Here is a 16,802-nt window from a genome sequence, read left to right as displayed (position 1 = left end):
ACATGCCGCTGGAAACATGCAGATGGAATTCATTGAACGCAGTGTAATTTAGAGCTGCCATGAAAACCATGATGTCTTGGATTTCTACTCCAGATTTGTTCCAGAAGCGCGATTTCCAGCACTAATAAAACATGTTCATTTTATTACTTCGTTTTTTGAATCCACAAATATTTGTGAGCAATTGTTTCAGTTATAAAAAAAAAAGTGAAATCAAAGTCAAAGAACATCTCTGACATTCATTTGGAAAACACGCTTCCCATCGCTATCTTTCACATTCAAGCTTATTTAGATAAAATGGCTCAAGAAAAGTAGAAAAATCGAAACGGTGTTGGAGTATGTTTGTATTTAAGAATTTTCAATACTGAAACAAACAAAAAATATTGTAGAAACTTTTTGATGATTGAAAGAACGTCCAATTTAATCGTGATACCGTATTCACATTATCAAGTATAGCCATATTTATGTCTGTGAAATCGCGACTGCTCTCAGCAGAGAAGTTTGGAGCGAAGGGACGTCCGAGGTCGGTACGGCTGTACAATGTTATCTATGTTGTTCATGAACAACACAACTCTTCGGAAACAAAAGCGTTCATCAGTTGAAATGAATTGGTGCATACATCAATGTGGGAGTCATTTATTGGCGCCCAGATTGAAGCGAATATGTTTGAAGCGATGCAAAAAAAAACTCCTAGAACGGTTAAAAAACGAGCCTAGCAACAAACCTACCAGACTTCATCTCCGCAAATTTGGCCATTTGCCAATCCATCGAATTATTCACTTTGGGCCAAGTTGGAGGGGCGTGCCTGTGGATTGGAATTACCTACCGTTAAAGAATTCTATCGAGAAGCTGCAGCGATTGACGATTGGCCTTAGCATTTTCGATTCTGTGTGAAGAAAAGATGATCGAAAAATTTTGCCACAAATATTAATTCTAGATACTTGTATACATTCAATAAATGTTTTGGGTTTTTATCTCATTTCATTTTCGAGTTATGACCTGAATGATTTTTAATTTTAAATGAAAAGTGAGTCTCGTATCGTATACGTATACGAGATATGTATATTTTACATTGCATTATGAAAAGTAGTAAAAAAAATCATTGCGGCCCGCGAATATAATGAAAATTTTAATGCGGCCCGCATCATGTCTGTACCTGGCCACAACTGGGCTAGGTGATCATATCGGTCAAGAGCATGAATTCAGCAAAATGAAGATGATTATATTTTCAAAATTTCTTTCATTATGAATAGAATAATTTTACCAAAAATAGAAAAAGGAAACAATTAACTTTGAGTCTATCATAAATAACAAATCTTTGCTATGAACTTCTCTTGCACCAGCCGATGCTAATTCGAAAACCAAACAGTAAAATCGAGTCACAAAGAACCCAGTAATAGATTTAGTTACAGCGCTAGTGTCACGATAATTTTTTTCCACCGGTTGCTTGAAAGCATCCAATGGGTCATAAAGAGAGGGTAAAACATTTCTCCCTAGACTGCTACTTAATTATAATGTCATGACGATTCGATGCACTCCATGCAACCACAAACAACAGACCGTGAATAGCGACTTAATCTCTTAGCGTGGGTGGAAAGAAGGAACTGCAATTGCATTCCTTCCATATATGTAGTAGGTTGCACCGAGCTAGCGAAGCAAAACTAGTTCCACATTAGCAGTAAATTTATTGCGGCAATTCCAATTGCTTTATGGGGTGTTAATATGTTTTGAAATAAATGTACGACCCGTGCAAGTAGCAAATGTAAATAATGTTTATTTATCAACTTTTTTGCCGCAACCACATCTGGATTACCACCGAAAATAGTTATCACTGATCGAACACTCCCTTGCCGATCCACACCATTGAGTATCCTTCAAGCGGGGACAATCCTTCCCGTGATCCTTCGGATGGCTAACAATCACTCGCGTCCGTGTTCTCTTCCCGATATCACAGGATTGACTACAAGCACTCCACTCGGACCAGGCGCTAACTTGGCAATCGTTATTCTGTTTACTGGTTTCGTTCTCCAACTTTCTATTGAGATGAGCCATTTTCTTCAGAAATTTATTGCGTTGCTTCATTTTAAGTTTCTTCATCTTCTTGTGAACGTTGTTCGATCCGTGGTACTCCTGTAGCTACAAGAATATACCTTAGATTACATTATTGTCAATAGACGAAAACCCAAGAACTACCTTTGTAAATGTAACTTGCGCGATGCTGGGAAGATGCTTGATCTCCGGATAAAAGAAGCTGCTGGCAAAATGTTTCGGATACCGAGCCGTTATTCTCTCGATCACATTTGGCGGATTAGTTGGCCACTTCGGGGAGGTGAAGGTCAACCCATTGCTTGTGCCGGCGTCCAACGGATCCAAAGCTATGGTCGCGTTCTCGACCCACCTTCCGGCCGAACATAACTGAGTGATTATGAAAAGAGGTAAATCATGTTCAGTATGTTGCGATTCGAAGGATATTTAAATCTAGTCTCACATTATACGAGTCCAATCCGATGAACCAGTCGGGCGAGGGAACAATCTTAGTGATGAACGAAACTTTGCTGTGTGAGCCATCAACGAAAAAAGTTCCTCCGGTTGCGCCCTGCCCTTTGCTGACTTTGGGAAGGTGAAATTCGTCATAAATGGCTGCATTTTTACGAGTCAGGTCTTCCTCTAGAGCGTGCGCGTGGCCACTTTCGGCAAAAATTCGAATGGGGGTCGGAGCATAATCATTTAGTCGGAAGAGATGAAATGATGCGTTATGGGTTTGTCCTGAAAGGTAGAAACGGAAACGATTCAGCTAATAATAATAAAAACAAAATTAATGATGTGATCAATATTTCTCTGCACGCGGCAGGAAGTAGCTGATGACACTGGAGTAACTACAATCGTGCTTTCTCGCTATTCTCTTTCCACGCGCATAATCAATCAGGCTTAGTGAATGGCTATCAAATTCTGTCCATGCTGCATAATCACCATATTTAATGAATTGTGTTGAATGGGCTGTTGTAACAGAAGTAGCAACAACAGCAGAAGGTGTATTAGATTACGTTTCCATCGCAGAGTAAAGGGTGTGTCACATCAAATTGCATCACAGAAAAAACGCTGTAGAAATTCGCCCAGTAGACCGATCCTTTTGAAAATTTTAGACAGTAAAATAAAAACTATTAAACAACTTTTGGCATTTTCTTTTTATTCATACTTCGAGCCCAAGCCCGTATGCTCGCACTTTCCTCTTTACCCCTTCCATAAGGTTCTGTACAACGTCAGGTTGTAGTTTTTTTTGAACAGAATTCCATTTTCTCTTGAAGTCCGCCTCCGATTTGACAACTTTTGGGTTCTTCCGGAGGGCCTGCTTCATAATCGCCCAATATTTCTCTATTGGGCGAAGCTACGGCGCGTTGGGCGGGTTCATTTCCTTTGGCACGAAGGTGACCCCGTTGGCTTCGTACCACTCCAACACGTCCTTTGAATAGTGGCACGAAGCGAGATCCGACCAGAAGATGGTCGGGTTCTCGTGCTGCTTCAATAGTGGTAGTAAGAACTTCTGTAGGCACTACTTAAGGTAAACCTGCCCGTTTACCGTGCCGGTCATCACGAAGGGGGCGCTCCGCTTTCCGCAAGAGCAGATCGCTTGCCACACCATGTACTTTTTGGCAAACTTGGATAGTTTCTGCTTGCGAATCTCCTCCGGAACGCTGAATTTGTCCTTTGCGGAGAAGAACAACAGGCCCGGCAGCTGACGAAAGTCCGCTTTGACGTAGGTTTCGTCGTCCATTACCAGGCAATGCGTCTTCGTCAACATTTCGGTGTACATTTTCCGGGCTCGCGTCTTCCCCACCATGTTTTGCCTTTCGTCGCGGTTAGGAGCCTTCTGAACCTTGTATGTACGCAGGCCCTCCCGCTGCTTGGTCCGCTAGACGAATGAACTTGACAAATTCAGCTTATTGGCGACATCCCGGACCGAACTTCTCGGATCACGTCTAAACTGCTTAACTACGCGCTTGTGATCTTTTTCACTGACGGAGCATACATTTTTGCCGTTCTTCACCTTCTGGTCGATGGTTAGGTTCTCGAAGTATCGTTTTAGTACTCTGCTGACCGTGGATTTGACTATTCCCAGCATCTTACTGATGTCCCGATGTGACAACTCCGGATTCTCGAAATGAGTGCACAGGATTAATTCACGACGCTCTTTTTCGTTCGACGACATTTTTCCAAATTTACGAAAAATTGACAGTGAAGCATGGCCAACGTGATCTATACACTCTTATCTGATTATAAGCGAAAGCTGAAGATATAATTCCTAAAAATTAAATTTCTACAGCGTTTTTTCCGTGGTGCAATTTGATGTGACACACCCTTTATATCAACCATTTACTGGTAAATAATAATTGAGTGGAATGTGTATTTCAAGTAGGATAGCGCTTCTATCCGCTTGTAAGAAATGTCAATCGCGTCAATCAGTAGCATCAGTAGCATTCAAATGGAATAATCTTCAGAAAGTATGCAAATAATACAAATTATTTTGCATAGGTTGTTAATTCCCTTACAGCTACCGACATAAAAATGATAATCTACCGTTGGATATCAGTTGCAATAGATTGTTTAAGTAGTCTCTAATTATATGTCATATTACATTGTTGACAAAAACATTTTAACAGTTAACTCTATCGTATTAGGAAAGGCTTGATAAGACATAATTACGGAAAAAAACCTTTTTTGAATCGTATAAATCTCAGTCTCAATTTCAGCATAATTGAGAATCTTCAAGTCATCTTCGATAACGAAGTAGAGAAAACCTACTAACGCTATTTTTTTTCTCTAAGATTAATTTAAATTGCTATATATTACGATTTCCATTTCTCAAATTTCTTCATTGATAAAAATTGGAAAATATTTTTTTTTTGCTTGCAAACCTTCAAAAACAAGCACCAAACGTAGCGGCGAGGCACAATTTAAATATACCAATCATCATCCTTCTCTAAGGAAAAAATATGAAGCGGAGGCATGAAATTGTGTCTTCACCGTGGCGATCATTGCAAGTTGTTGCGTTGCTAGAACTGAATTTTTGAAAAACTGAGAGAAAGCTTGAAAAAAAAATAATTCCCGTATGTTCTACAATGATATCGAATTAAGCTTCGTGTTCCGTTAGTGCGCTAATGGCAATGGTTTTTCATGTGAAATAAAGCGGCTAGAAAATAACATATTACAAGTCGGACTCGATTATATACAGCTTCGATGAAGGTGAATTTAGGTGGCTGTTATTATGTTATTTTTCACTTCTAAAATGTTATTTAAACTAATTTAGATGTTCCACTACTATATCATGTTTAAATTTGTTCAATTGAACATTGCGTGAAATTGCGTGATTATGAAATTTCCCAAAAGGTTTCTTGTCTGGCAAGTAATTTGCAGTTGTGAACTGAAAAGTGGAACTTTCATTATTTGTGAAACCACGAACTAGCAAATTTATCAGGAGGAGTTTCTACGGGAGAGTCTAATGCCTTTTCAGGAGCAGAATAAGGTAGATCTATATATTAGGCTGTCAAAAAAGGCCTGCGGTATTTCCGCGAGGTGTCGTTGTAAGCGCGTAGTTCTAGTTGTATTCATTGTATCGAGTCATACTATAGCTTGTTGGAAAGGTATTTTTGCTATAAGGCGCTATTTTTGTATTAAGGCGCTATAATATAGTCCTTGACAGTGTTTTGTTTGGTTAAGTCGTTCGTGAGTTATAGTGTCGCAAATATGGAGCAAAATAAAGAGAAAATCCGACATATTTTACAGTACTACTATGACAAAGGCAAAAATGCATCTCAAGCAGCCAATAAAATTTGTGCAGTTTATGGACCCGATACAGTTCCCATTTCCACCGCACAACGATGGTTTCAACGTTTTCGTTCTGGTGTAGAGGTCGTCGAAGATGCGCCACGCTCCGGAAGGCCTGTCGTCGAAAATTGCGACAAAATCGCTGAATTAGCCGAGAAAGACCGGCATAGTAGCAGCCGTAGCATCGGCCAAGAGCTGGGGATAAGTTATCAAACCGTTATTAACCATTTGAAGAAGCTTGGATTCACAAAGAAGCTCGATGTATGGGAGCCACACACGTTGACGCAAAAAACATCTTTGACCGTGTCGACGCATGTGAATCGCTACTGAATCGCAACAAAATCGACCCGGTCCTGAAGCGGATGGTGACTGGCGATGAAAAGTGGGTCACTTACGACAACGTGAAGCGCAAACGGTCGTGGTCGAAGCCCGCTGAAGCGGCTCAGACGGTGGCCAAGCCCTCATTAAAGGCCAGGAAGGTTCTGCTGTGTGTTTGGTGGGATTGTCAAGGAATAATCTATTATGAGCTGCTTCCCTATGGCCAAACGCTCAATTCGGTTCTGTACTGCCAACAACTGGACCGCTTGAGGGTAGCACTCATGAAGAAAAGGCCATCTTTGATAAACAGAGGCCGCACTGTCTTCCATCAGGACAACGCCAGGCCACACACTTCTTTGGTGACGTGCCAGAAGCTCCGGGAGCTCGGATGGGAGGTTCTTTTGCATCTTCCGTATAGTCCGGACCTTGCACCAAGTGACTACCACCTGTTTTTGTCCATGGCGAACGAGCTAGGTAGTCAGAAGTTAGCCACAAAAGAGCCCTGTGAAAATTGGCTATCCGAGTTTTTTTGCCAATAAGGAAGCGAGCTTCTTTAACAGAGGTATTATGAAGTTGGCATCTCGTTGGGAACAAGTCATCGAACAAAACGGCGCATATTTGACTTAAAACAGATGATTGTAACTAATTTTATGAACAAATGAAAATTCAAAAAAAATACCGCAGGACTTTTTTGACAGCCTAATGTATAAAAATGGATTTCTGTCTGTCTGTCTGTCTGTCTGATTCTTATGGACTCGGAAACTACTGAACCGATTAACATAAAAATTGGTATGTTGGGGTTTTTGGGGCCGGGGAAGGTTTTCGTGATAGTTTGAGACCCCTCCCCCCTCTCTAAGGGGGGGGGGATGTAGTACTGCCATACAAATTAAACAAAAAAATCTACATTACTCGGGAATTAATCAAGCAAATGTAACCAAATTTGGCATATGGAGGTTTTAGGGTGAAATAAATGATTCTATGGTGCTATGGTGCTCTCCACCCCCCCCCCCCCTCTCTAAGGGGGGCTGCCATACAAATGAAACACAAATTTTGTTATAGTTTTGGGTAGTTTGCCCTATGACTTCACCAGAATCGCGCATAGAGGACACTGACAACCTTTATAACAGTTAGGGAGACAGAGAGGAGGTTTACACAGGAACACATACAGACATACATTATGGGGCAAGATATGATCGAGAGGGTGGACAGGGAGGCTGGATTTTGGAAGGGGATAATGATGAGGCTGGGAAAAGAACTTGGAAGCTTGCCTAGTGCTTTTCCACTGCGATCGCCGAGCTCAAAAGACCTGAAAAAGGAAATTGAAAAGTGATAATCGAAGAAGACGTTGAAAAGTTGAAGTGAAGGTACAAGTTGAAGATAAATTGAAATTAGAGAGGAAGGAGGAAATACAGTGGAAAAATATTTAAGAAAGAATCAGGTAATTTGAAGCATAGAAACGAGAGAAAATGTGCTGATTTGTACTTATCTAAAAGGGATCAGGACCCATTTTTAAAGGCTTATGCCTTGACCGCCATTGCGGATAACCGCATATAACCAGCCAGCCACGCTGGATCCAGCCCCGCCAGCCCCTAGAATCATCAACCAGACGACCAGCGAGGGCCAGAGGACCAGCCGGCCGTCCATCATACACGACACACAACACACATAAACTTGTAAGTGATTAGAAATAAAAAAAGAGATAGTGAATTGAAAAAGAATAGTTGGTTTTAACTTTGTGTTTTCGAGAAAAGTCCAAGTGAGCCGACCTTGGGATCTCCGAATCCCACGCTCGAGCTAGCCAGGAAAAGAGGTGTTGGAACCCGCCTCAGACAGTCCCCGTGGCTAGACCAGGGACTAGAGGTCTTGTCGAGGTCCGTCTGACCGAGAGTGAGCGGTAATAATTTCTGCATTACTCGAGAATTATTCAAGCAAATGAAACCAAATTGGACATATTGAAGTATTAGAATGCAATAAATGTTTCAATGGTGGTTAGACTCTTCACCCCCTCTCTAAGGGAGGCTGCCATACAAATGAAACATACATTTCTGCATAATTCAAGAACTAATCAAACAAACTGAACCAAATTTGGCATGTGAAGGTTTTAGGGGGCAAGAAACATCTAAAGTGGTTCAACAATCCTCCCACCTTTCTGATTGTTTGGGAAGGAATGTTTCTATGATGGTATGATATCGACAGCAGGACTCGAGGAAGGAATTGTCTAATTTAGGGCTGTCTTTATTCTATCATATGTTCTGTATAAAACATTTATTCCATGTAACGGAGAAACATGTTTTTTGCAAGTGGTTGAAAAATCTTGAACAGGTATTGTGTCTAAAAATAATCTGATATTATAATGATGAGTTTTGTTAGAAATACTAGGAATTTTACAGTAAAAGTTAAATTCAACTGGGTCGATTAGAAGAACAATCAATGAACTATTCTGCGGTTGGACCCATGAACTTGCACATAGTAAGAAAACGTGAATGTTTGAAGGTATCGATAACAAAAAACCAAATGTTGGGCGGGACGTTTGCTGGGTCAACTAGTTGCCTATAAAAATAGGACTTGGCGGCAAGCTGCCACTACTCAAATTCCACCAAAGAGTAATAAAGCGAAAATGCCATTACAGTGGTTCATAAACAGATGAATACGGGCAATACTCTGGAACTAAGACCAAATTAAGGAATACTGGTCAATTGTAAAACAGTGGAGCAAAAAGGTTGTGCTACAATTGAGACGAATGATTTCAATCGGGTGCAGAGTTCGTGCAAAATATGATGTACGGAGTTTGTACCAAAAAAGTTTGAGTAGTGCCCTATGGTAATAATAAAGTCTGATATAATGGTCCTTCAATAATCATAGCACCTACTAATGTATTCCTGTTACATTGAACTAAGGAAAACGAAACTAATTTTCAAACCCCAACAATATTCTCGTGGATTTCTACGTGTTCAACCATTACCACGATTCTTTCTTCGATAAGAAACAATCCTCGAAACCAGTGTTGCCACATTTTAATCGGTACCAGAGGGGTTAAAAACCTTATCCATCTGTACTTTTTCTTCCAAAAATCTGTACCAAAATCTGTACCATCAAAAATATTCGTTGAAGGGAAAAATCCATTTTATTAGCATAAGAAATACTCATTTATTCACTACAAATATCACATTTACATTTCACTCGTCATTCGTGTGTTTGATGATGCCTATACAAAGTTTTTCTGAATCTAGATTGCATACTATCATTTATTAAAAGTTTCAAGCTATCGCACCAAGCGATACTGCGGCGTAAAAATAATCATGTACCTTAATGTAGCTTTGTTCAAATGTAAAAATTTCACCCGCAAAAAAAAAATCTGTACCAACCTGTACTTTTTGACGAAAATCTGTACTCTGCACCGTGCAGAATCTGTACCAAAAATAACGAAAAAATCTGTACCCTCCCAGATAAATCGGTACGTGTGGCAACACTGCTTGCAACCTAGAAACATTCGTTTGCTCCAGAGTTATGAGATACGAGGGCGAACACATTTGATCCTTCGCGGCTACTTTTCAGCGGTATATCATCGGCAACACTCTGATAGTTAGGACTAGCTTTCATACACCATGTGGAGGCGATCTGGCGTAGTGGTAACATCCATGCCTCTCACGCTGAAGGTCACGAGTTCAATTCTCACTCCCGACATTCTTCCAAAAATGGAAGTAAAAAGTGACGAACCAGCCAAATGAGTTGAAAATCACTATAATACAGATTAAAAAAAAAAAAAAAATTTCATACACCATGTCGAAATACGATGGCCGAGCAAGTCCAAAGATTACCAAAATCCCAGTCTCGGACACCCCAGCAATGTTTATCCTCTTCACGATAGGAAATAAGTACCAGAAAATGCAACGTGTGCCAGAACTGATCCTGTGATTCATCGACCGCATTTGACCGAATGGATAGAAGGAACATCGATACGGTCGATTGTCTATCGAAAAGCTTGAATAAGCTACAAGAAATGTCCTAAGAGAAGCTTTCCCAGTCGATTACTATTGTTTATCCGCTGGTTAAGTATTTTGACGTAGAACTACGTCTCCCAGGAAGGGTGCAAAATCAGAAAATAGGTCACGTTTTTATGAAATAAAGTTAACGTTGATAACTATTTTCACAGCGAACAAATTCTTATGATTTGCACACCAATGGGATCGGGAATTCTTTAAGATTTGTTTGATATGCTATACATTACAATTCACTAATCCCTAAACAGTTTGAATTAATGAAAACTGGAACCATTCTGATTTTGCCATACATTTGTTCACTGATTTGTGTGCTTATCTACCTGTACCGCCAATAACGAGCAACTGATACATTCGTTTTTGCCCGTTTTCAACATACACTGCGTTTCACAACTATAGAACCACTCATTTTTTCTGAGTTTTCAGAGATATGTAAGAAGTCGGTTGAATCGAAGTATATATTGTAGGCTTCAGATTCTGGACTGGTCAGCTTGTTTACCAGATCAAAATTCTATCAAAAACTTATGAGAAGAGATCGTACGAATAGTAGGAGCAGTTTACAAGCAGTATGAGTGATTTGAAGAGCTTGAACGGTCAGTATCCTCTGCGTAGAACGTGATATACACTACAACATGGCGCAGCTTGATCGAAACCATACCGAATAGGTTATTTGAACTGATTGAGAACTAAAGATGACCTAAGATTTAGAAACATATTGTAATTCATGCGAAATTGACGTTAAATTTGTAAAGGAGTGAGATTTTTTCCATCTGGTTCTATAGTTATGAAACACTAGAATTTTAGTTTTTTGATTGTTTCGCGCCTGAACACAACAACAAAGTTCGAATAGCCAGTCTTTTAAATGAAGATAGTTATTATATCCTACACTATATACTGCGGTCGTGTCCTATATACAACCCATTTTTTCCGAAAATTCGAAGAACTTAAAGGGTTTTCCGTTATGCTTCTATACGCTTTCGACTGCAATTCTTGGTACTGCCCGGGCGTTTGCAGGATCATTCGTAGATACAGTAAAACCAGTTTTTGTTATAAGGTGTCAGTCGAAGCTTATTGAAAGGAGCAGAGAGTTAATTTTATGATCTGCGCAAGTGAGTATGCCGTTTATTAAAGTGAAAAAAGATCTAATCCCATTTTTTAAAGCTACTGGTGAAGTTTAATACGGTTTTTTATGCGACTTTTTTTTGTGTGATTCCTATCACGCGCACAAAAACAGGTTTGTCTGTCTGTTTCTTGCTCCCTGACGAAGCTGATGCTGCACAGGATGGACGATCTTCAGAGATCTCATTTGGACGAAACTTATCCGTTTATCAACACGGTTGTGGACTTTACGGATTTTTTTTGAAGGCATGTTGAACCATCACCACAATAAGCGATCCGCGGTTACATTTAAAGTAAAGTTAGATGTATTAGTGAGTTCCGCAAGGATCCAGAATATTTTGAGAGAATAGCTCCAATTCTGTAGGCACTAAAAATAAGCTGAGGGAGCGGCACGATCTGTTCCTTTCATAGATGCTAATAGAATAACGACGCGGGAAATCAGCCATCGTGTGGCACATTATTCCCGCAGGTTTACACTGTTTGGTGGTTTGTGACTTCCGTTGACTGACATCGCCGGACCCGACTCAACCAATCACAAGAAAAGAAAATTGGCACGCTGGTAGCGTCATACGCAAATGGTTCATAATTTTTGGGCCAGATGGTCTCAGAATGATATCACGACACTGCAAAACCACAACACATGGCATGAATTGTCCGTGAAGGCAACGATATAAGAAGTCATTCCAGGCCAAGACGGACTCGCGCGTTTAACAAAGTGATCAGTCGTACGGTTACAAACTATGATTTTTACCGATCGAGACCTAAAAAATATCTTTCTGAACGATCTTCCTGAATCTAAACGATCTATATGAATCTATCTGATCTATCTGAAATTAATATCCATATTTTTTTTCATGGAATAGAAAGCTATTTAGCATAGTTAGAATAAGCCAATTTGAGACAGATATTGCATTTCGGGGTAGTTCCATTATGTATCTACCTCATAAACTCTCGTTTCTGTTAGCAACTGATGTTTCTTGAAGCGATTGTATTACAAGAAAAATCATCCGCTATATACAGGAACAAGTGCTAACCACTTGATGCCTGGCCCAGAGTATCAGCTGGATGCATCAGAGCATTCTAAACTAGCTCTTGACGAGTAAATGTTTATAGCCTGACATGGTCATGAAGGAACACAATTCCTCTTCTATTATCAAAACCACCCAAATTGCCCATGATTCCTTCAGATGATTCAATTGTGAAAAATAGAGGTCAGAATTAAGAGATTGGCCTATGTGACCTGCTCATAGCAGTTGATTTTCTGCTAATCCCACGAAACACACAGCGATATATTTATCGTGAAATATCGAGAAGGTTCCGAAAACCAGAATTATCGTTCGTTTTTTGACTTTTCGATTGTGATAATCGAATACAGTAGAACCCCGATTATCCGCGGAATGGTCTGGCTAGGTCACCGCGGATCACTAAAATCGCGGATAATGCAATTAATGACTAAAAAAGAGATGCAAACACAATATTTCAGCATGATAACTATGTTTTATCAATAAAGGAATCATTAAACTATCCATCTATAAGGTTGTGTACACCAGAAGTCAAATAATGTGAAAGTCATGACCAAAACAAAAATGCTAAATCCTACACCTCACTGATAATTTCCGGGAAAGTCCATAGCATTACTATGGAACTCACTTTCGCGGATAAACCGCATCGCATATCATCCGCTCGCGGATAATCGAGGTTCCACTGTATTGATATACATTTAGGTATTATCCTAGCCTAACATGATTGTGATGTTCACAACCATCAAGATTGCCACGATTAGAGATGTCTAAATATTTCGCTTATTCCATTATCGATTAATCGTCGGATCATTTTTAAATATTCGATTCATTCGAATAATTGTCTTTCAGTATTCGATTAATCGAGCGAATATTTTTTTCTTGTAATAATAATGAACAGACATTGCATAATAAGAAAGATTATAATATTATTATTTTAAAAGTTACATTAAATATAATTGTAAAATAAACATGGAGTAGAATAATGGTTTTTGAATGAAATGATATTTCAGTATATTGATAAATTTATCATTTCATGATTTTTTGTACCAAGTTGTCTGTCGGGCTGCCGATGTTAGATAGTCGCTGTTGGATAAAAAAAAACCATAGCCTAATTTTTGACCTTAGGATGTATTACCCTTGAAAATTGTTCGTTTTTTCATTACCGCGATCACTGTGATAATTGTGTGATGTGATGATGTGTTGTGATGTGATGTGATGTGTGAAAAATTCGATGTATTCATATTTTGATTTTTCATTATTCGATACCAAATTACTCGATTATAATTACAGATATTCGATTATTTGAATAAATCGAACGATTAACCGACGTCTCTAGTCACGAATACTTTAGGACTTTTGCTTGGGGTAGATACTTATTACCATCAGTTGAAATGTACCAGTAAAGGTTTCATCGAGTTTGAAACAAATTTCAATGTTAAGTTGTTTCTTTGTTTATAATTCATGTTTGCGTTCATGTTATATATTACAGGGACAATGGATGTATTGGAAAAAAATGACCTACTAATTTTCAAACGGGACATGATTTGGAATGTTGATTTCCACGGAAAACTACTCTATGCTCATTCGGATTTCATTTTCCAATTGCAATTTGAAGACATTTACCTTCAAAAATTTTTTTGCGTAAACCCCGATTTCCTAACCCCCCTTTGGGTGATTTTTCGGCTGTGCGACACTAATAAATGAAGTCCGATTGAGCTGATATTTTGCAGAGAGTAGTTTTTCGTGGGAATCAACATTTTCAATCAAGTCCCGTTGGAAAATTCTAGATGGCCATTTTCATTGGCACTCTTAGAGACGTCGGCTAATCGTATGATTAATTCAAATATTCGAATATCTAAAATTATGATTGAGTAATTACGTATTGAATAAATTAAAATCTAAATATGAATACATCGAATAATCGTCACTGTAATCGCGATTAATGAAAGAAGGAATCTTTCTCAAGGTTAAAGCATTTTTAGATTGAGAATTATGCTATATAATTTTTTTTATCCAACATTTTTATCCAACCATCTAACATCGACAACCCGATAGACTACGCGACTAGAATAACAACGTGATACGTGATTACTTCAAGAAATAAATATTCGCTCGATTAATCGAATATTAAAAGACAATTATTCGAATGGATCGAATATTGAAAAATGCCCCAACGATTAAACGATATTCGAATAAATGGAAAATTTAGACATCATTAGGCACTCTACTATACATAGAACGCAGAACCTGAATGCGAAAGGTGTTATTCATAACTTTAGCAGAACATGAGTGAAATAATCACGTACCCAACAACAAGTAACACTAATAGGAAATATTATTTTTTAAAAATCGTCTGGGAATGCATCTTGTGAAAAATTGTTATTGTTGTCAACTTCTTATAACTGTAGGGCGCGGACATTGCACTCAAAAACACCACACACGGTAATGCTCGTCCTATGAATCACAATCAAGACATCATAATAAAATCGCACTTGGTCATCACATGCTAATCCCATACACCTTACCGTAGGTCATGCTCCATTGCGGCGGCGGCCGGAACTCGGGATAATGCTTCGGGAAGAGATTTTTGCTCCAGTTGGTCACCAGATGGATTTGGTACGAGACGAGCGCTTCTGAATCGCCGCAGCTTTCACTTTGAAAAATCGCCCCATTGGCATATGGGACCACCACTAGCAACAGTAGGGGCAGAACTAGTTTCGATTTGTTCATTTCAGATCTCACGATGCAACGGATTTATATCGCACTAACGACAGCGCGGCGGTAATGACTGGTTGCGTGCGAAAAATGTATCTTGGTCTCACCACCGGTGGTCGTGGGTTTCGGATGCTGTTCGAATACGCGGCACGTAACTCCAAGGGGTGTGTGTCTTCTGAAGCGATGACAAATCCCACCTGTCACTTCGCTCGTCTAGACGTATCATTCACACTGCAAATCACGCGAAGTGATTTGCACCAAAATTAGTTGAGTAATATAAGAAGAGAAGTGCGTTTGGCGAGGAAAATGATCCCGACCAATCTCGCCAGAAGATTTAAAGTTCTACCGCGCGGAATGGAATCACATCGAAGACTGAGTCAGCACCAGTCAGAGAATATATTTTAATATTACTATCAATATCCCATTTGGTCTCGCGAATCAAATCCAACCAAGTGCGTGAGCAGACTACCACTGAATATAAATAAGCGGAGATACTGAAACTCAAACAAAAGAAGGCGTTCAGACAGTGGACAGTGATGAATATGAAATTATTTTGCTGCTTATAAAGTAAGACATCTGTTGTTGCACTTAGTCGTCATTCTAGCTTGGGGAATCGAAGAGGGATTAGGTTCATCAGTTTTTCGCGCGTTTCAATATTATTTATAGCGGCGATGTAATGTATCCCCATTCAATTAATCATTATAAAATTATTCTGCTGACACATTTAGTAGCAATTTTCCGTTTTTATGACTTTATAATTCTTATATATTTAAAACTGCTTGGGATAATTGACAGCTTTGTCTTTGTGTAGAAATGAATAATACTAAATAATAATACACGCAGTAATAAATATAAATTAGATTGAATTTGAATTTTATTGTTAAACTTTTGCTCAATGATTTCAAATAACGCCGATAAAAAAGTTGATGGGTCTGGGCCTAGGGGCACGGACGGGATCTTGACATAGGATTGTGATTGTGTGCAGTAATTGCATTTGAATTAAGTTTTTTCATTGTTCAAAATCGTTTTTTTTTTGTTTTTGATACATCAAATGGAAGCCCTAAAAAACCGTTTATTGTATGAACTTGTATCCTTTAACGGGTTGGATGATATAACGTGGTAGAATCCATTAAAGCCATTTCTACCTTTTTCTTCCCTCTATTCAATTATGCTGAAGTCAAAACAAGCCTAAATCAAAAAAAAAAAATATATATGACTACTCCCTTCCCTATGCTATTTTTATCTATGATATAATATATCATAGACAAAAATAGCATAGGGAAGGGAGAATGGGCATGTGCATTCGAGGAAATGAAGCGGATTTTTAGAAAGACATATATGGGGAGCATACTATTAAGATCACGACTACTCAAGTATGCGTGAGTAAACTCTTTCGAACGTCTAAATCAGCAGCCAGTTAAATTCATTAATTGAATTTTTCACATAACCAAATAACATGCTCATTATTAGGACATCCTGGACCACAATTACATAAATTAATATCAGCAAGACCCACACTATAAAAACGTGAATTGAGCATGAATTGATACAATAACTGATAAACGCCTATTATCGGTAAATGGAGAATAATTCATGATACGCATCAACTCACATTGTGAGCTAACGCCCGAATTTAGGCAAAAAGATCGCTCGTTGCATCGGAGAGGAAAGCGAGGGGAAGTGCAATCGAATTAAAACATACCCATTTTAATCGTCAAATTATTGACTTTCTGACGTAGGACTACGTCTTTCATTTCTGTGCCGGGGTGTAAGTTCAAAGTTTCAAAAATATACAAAAGAGTGGCGCTGG

General features: G+C 39.0%; 1 protein-coding gene across 1 annotated transcript; it reads right to left on the bottom strand.

The window, feature by feature from the left end:
• Window positions 1-1,773: 1,773 nt before the first annotated feature.
• Window positions 1,774-15,379, bottom strand: LOC129768465 (spondin-2). Its single transcript, XM_055770145.1, has 4 exons — window positions 14,803-15,379; window positions 2,486-2,763; window positions 2,191-2,412; window positions 1,774-2,133 (listed from the first exon to the last, which is right to left on the bottom strand). The coding sequence occupies exons 1-4, from the start codon at window positions 15,005-15,007 to the stop codon at window positions 1,807-1,809; spliced, it is 1,032 nt and encodes a 343-aa protein (XP_055626120.1). The 5' UTR covers window positions 15,008-15,379; the 3' UTR covers window positions 1,774-1,806.
• Window positions 15,380-16,802: the final 1,423 nt, after the last annotated feature.

This window comes from Toxorhynchites rutilus, chromosome 2, assembly GCF_029784135.1.
Source record: "Toxorhynchites rutilus septentrionalis strain SRP chromosome 2, ASM2978413v1, whole genome shotgun sequence".
Classification (NCBI taxonomy): Eukaryota; Metazoa; Arthropoda; class Insecta; order Diptera; family Culicidae; genus Toxorhynchites; species Toxorhynchites rutilus.
The sequence above is the reverse complement of the archived record's forward strand: the minus strand, read 5'-3'. Positions and strand labels throughout refer to the sequence as shown.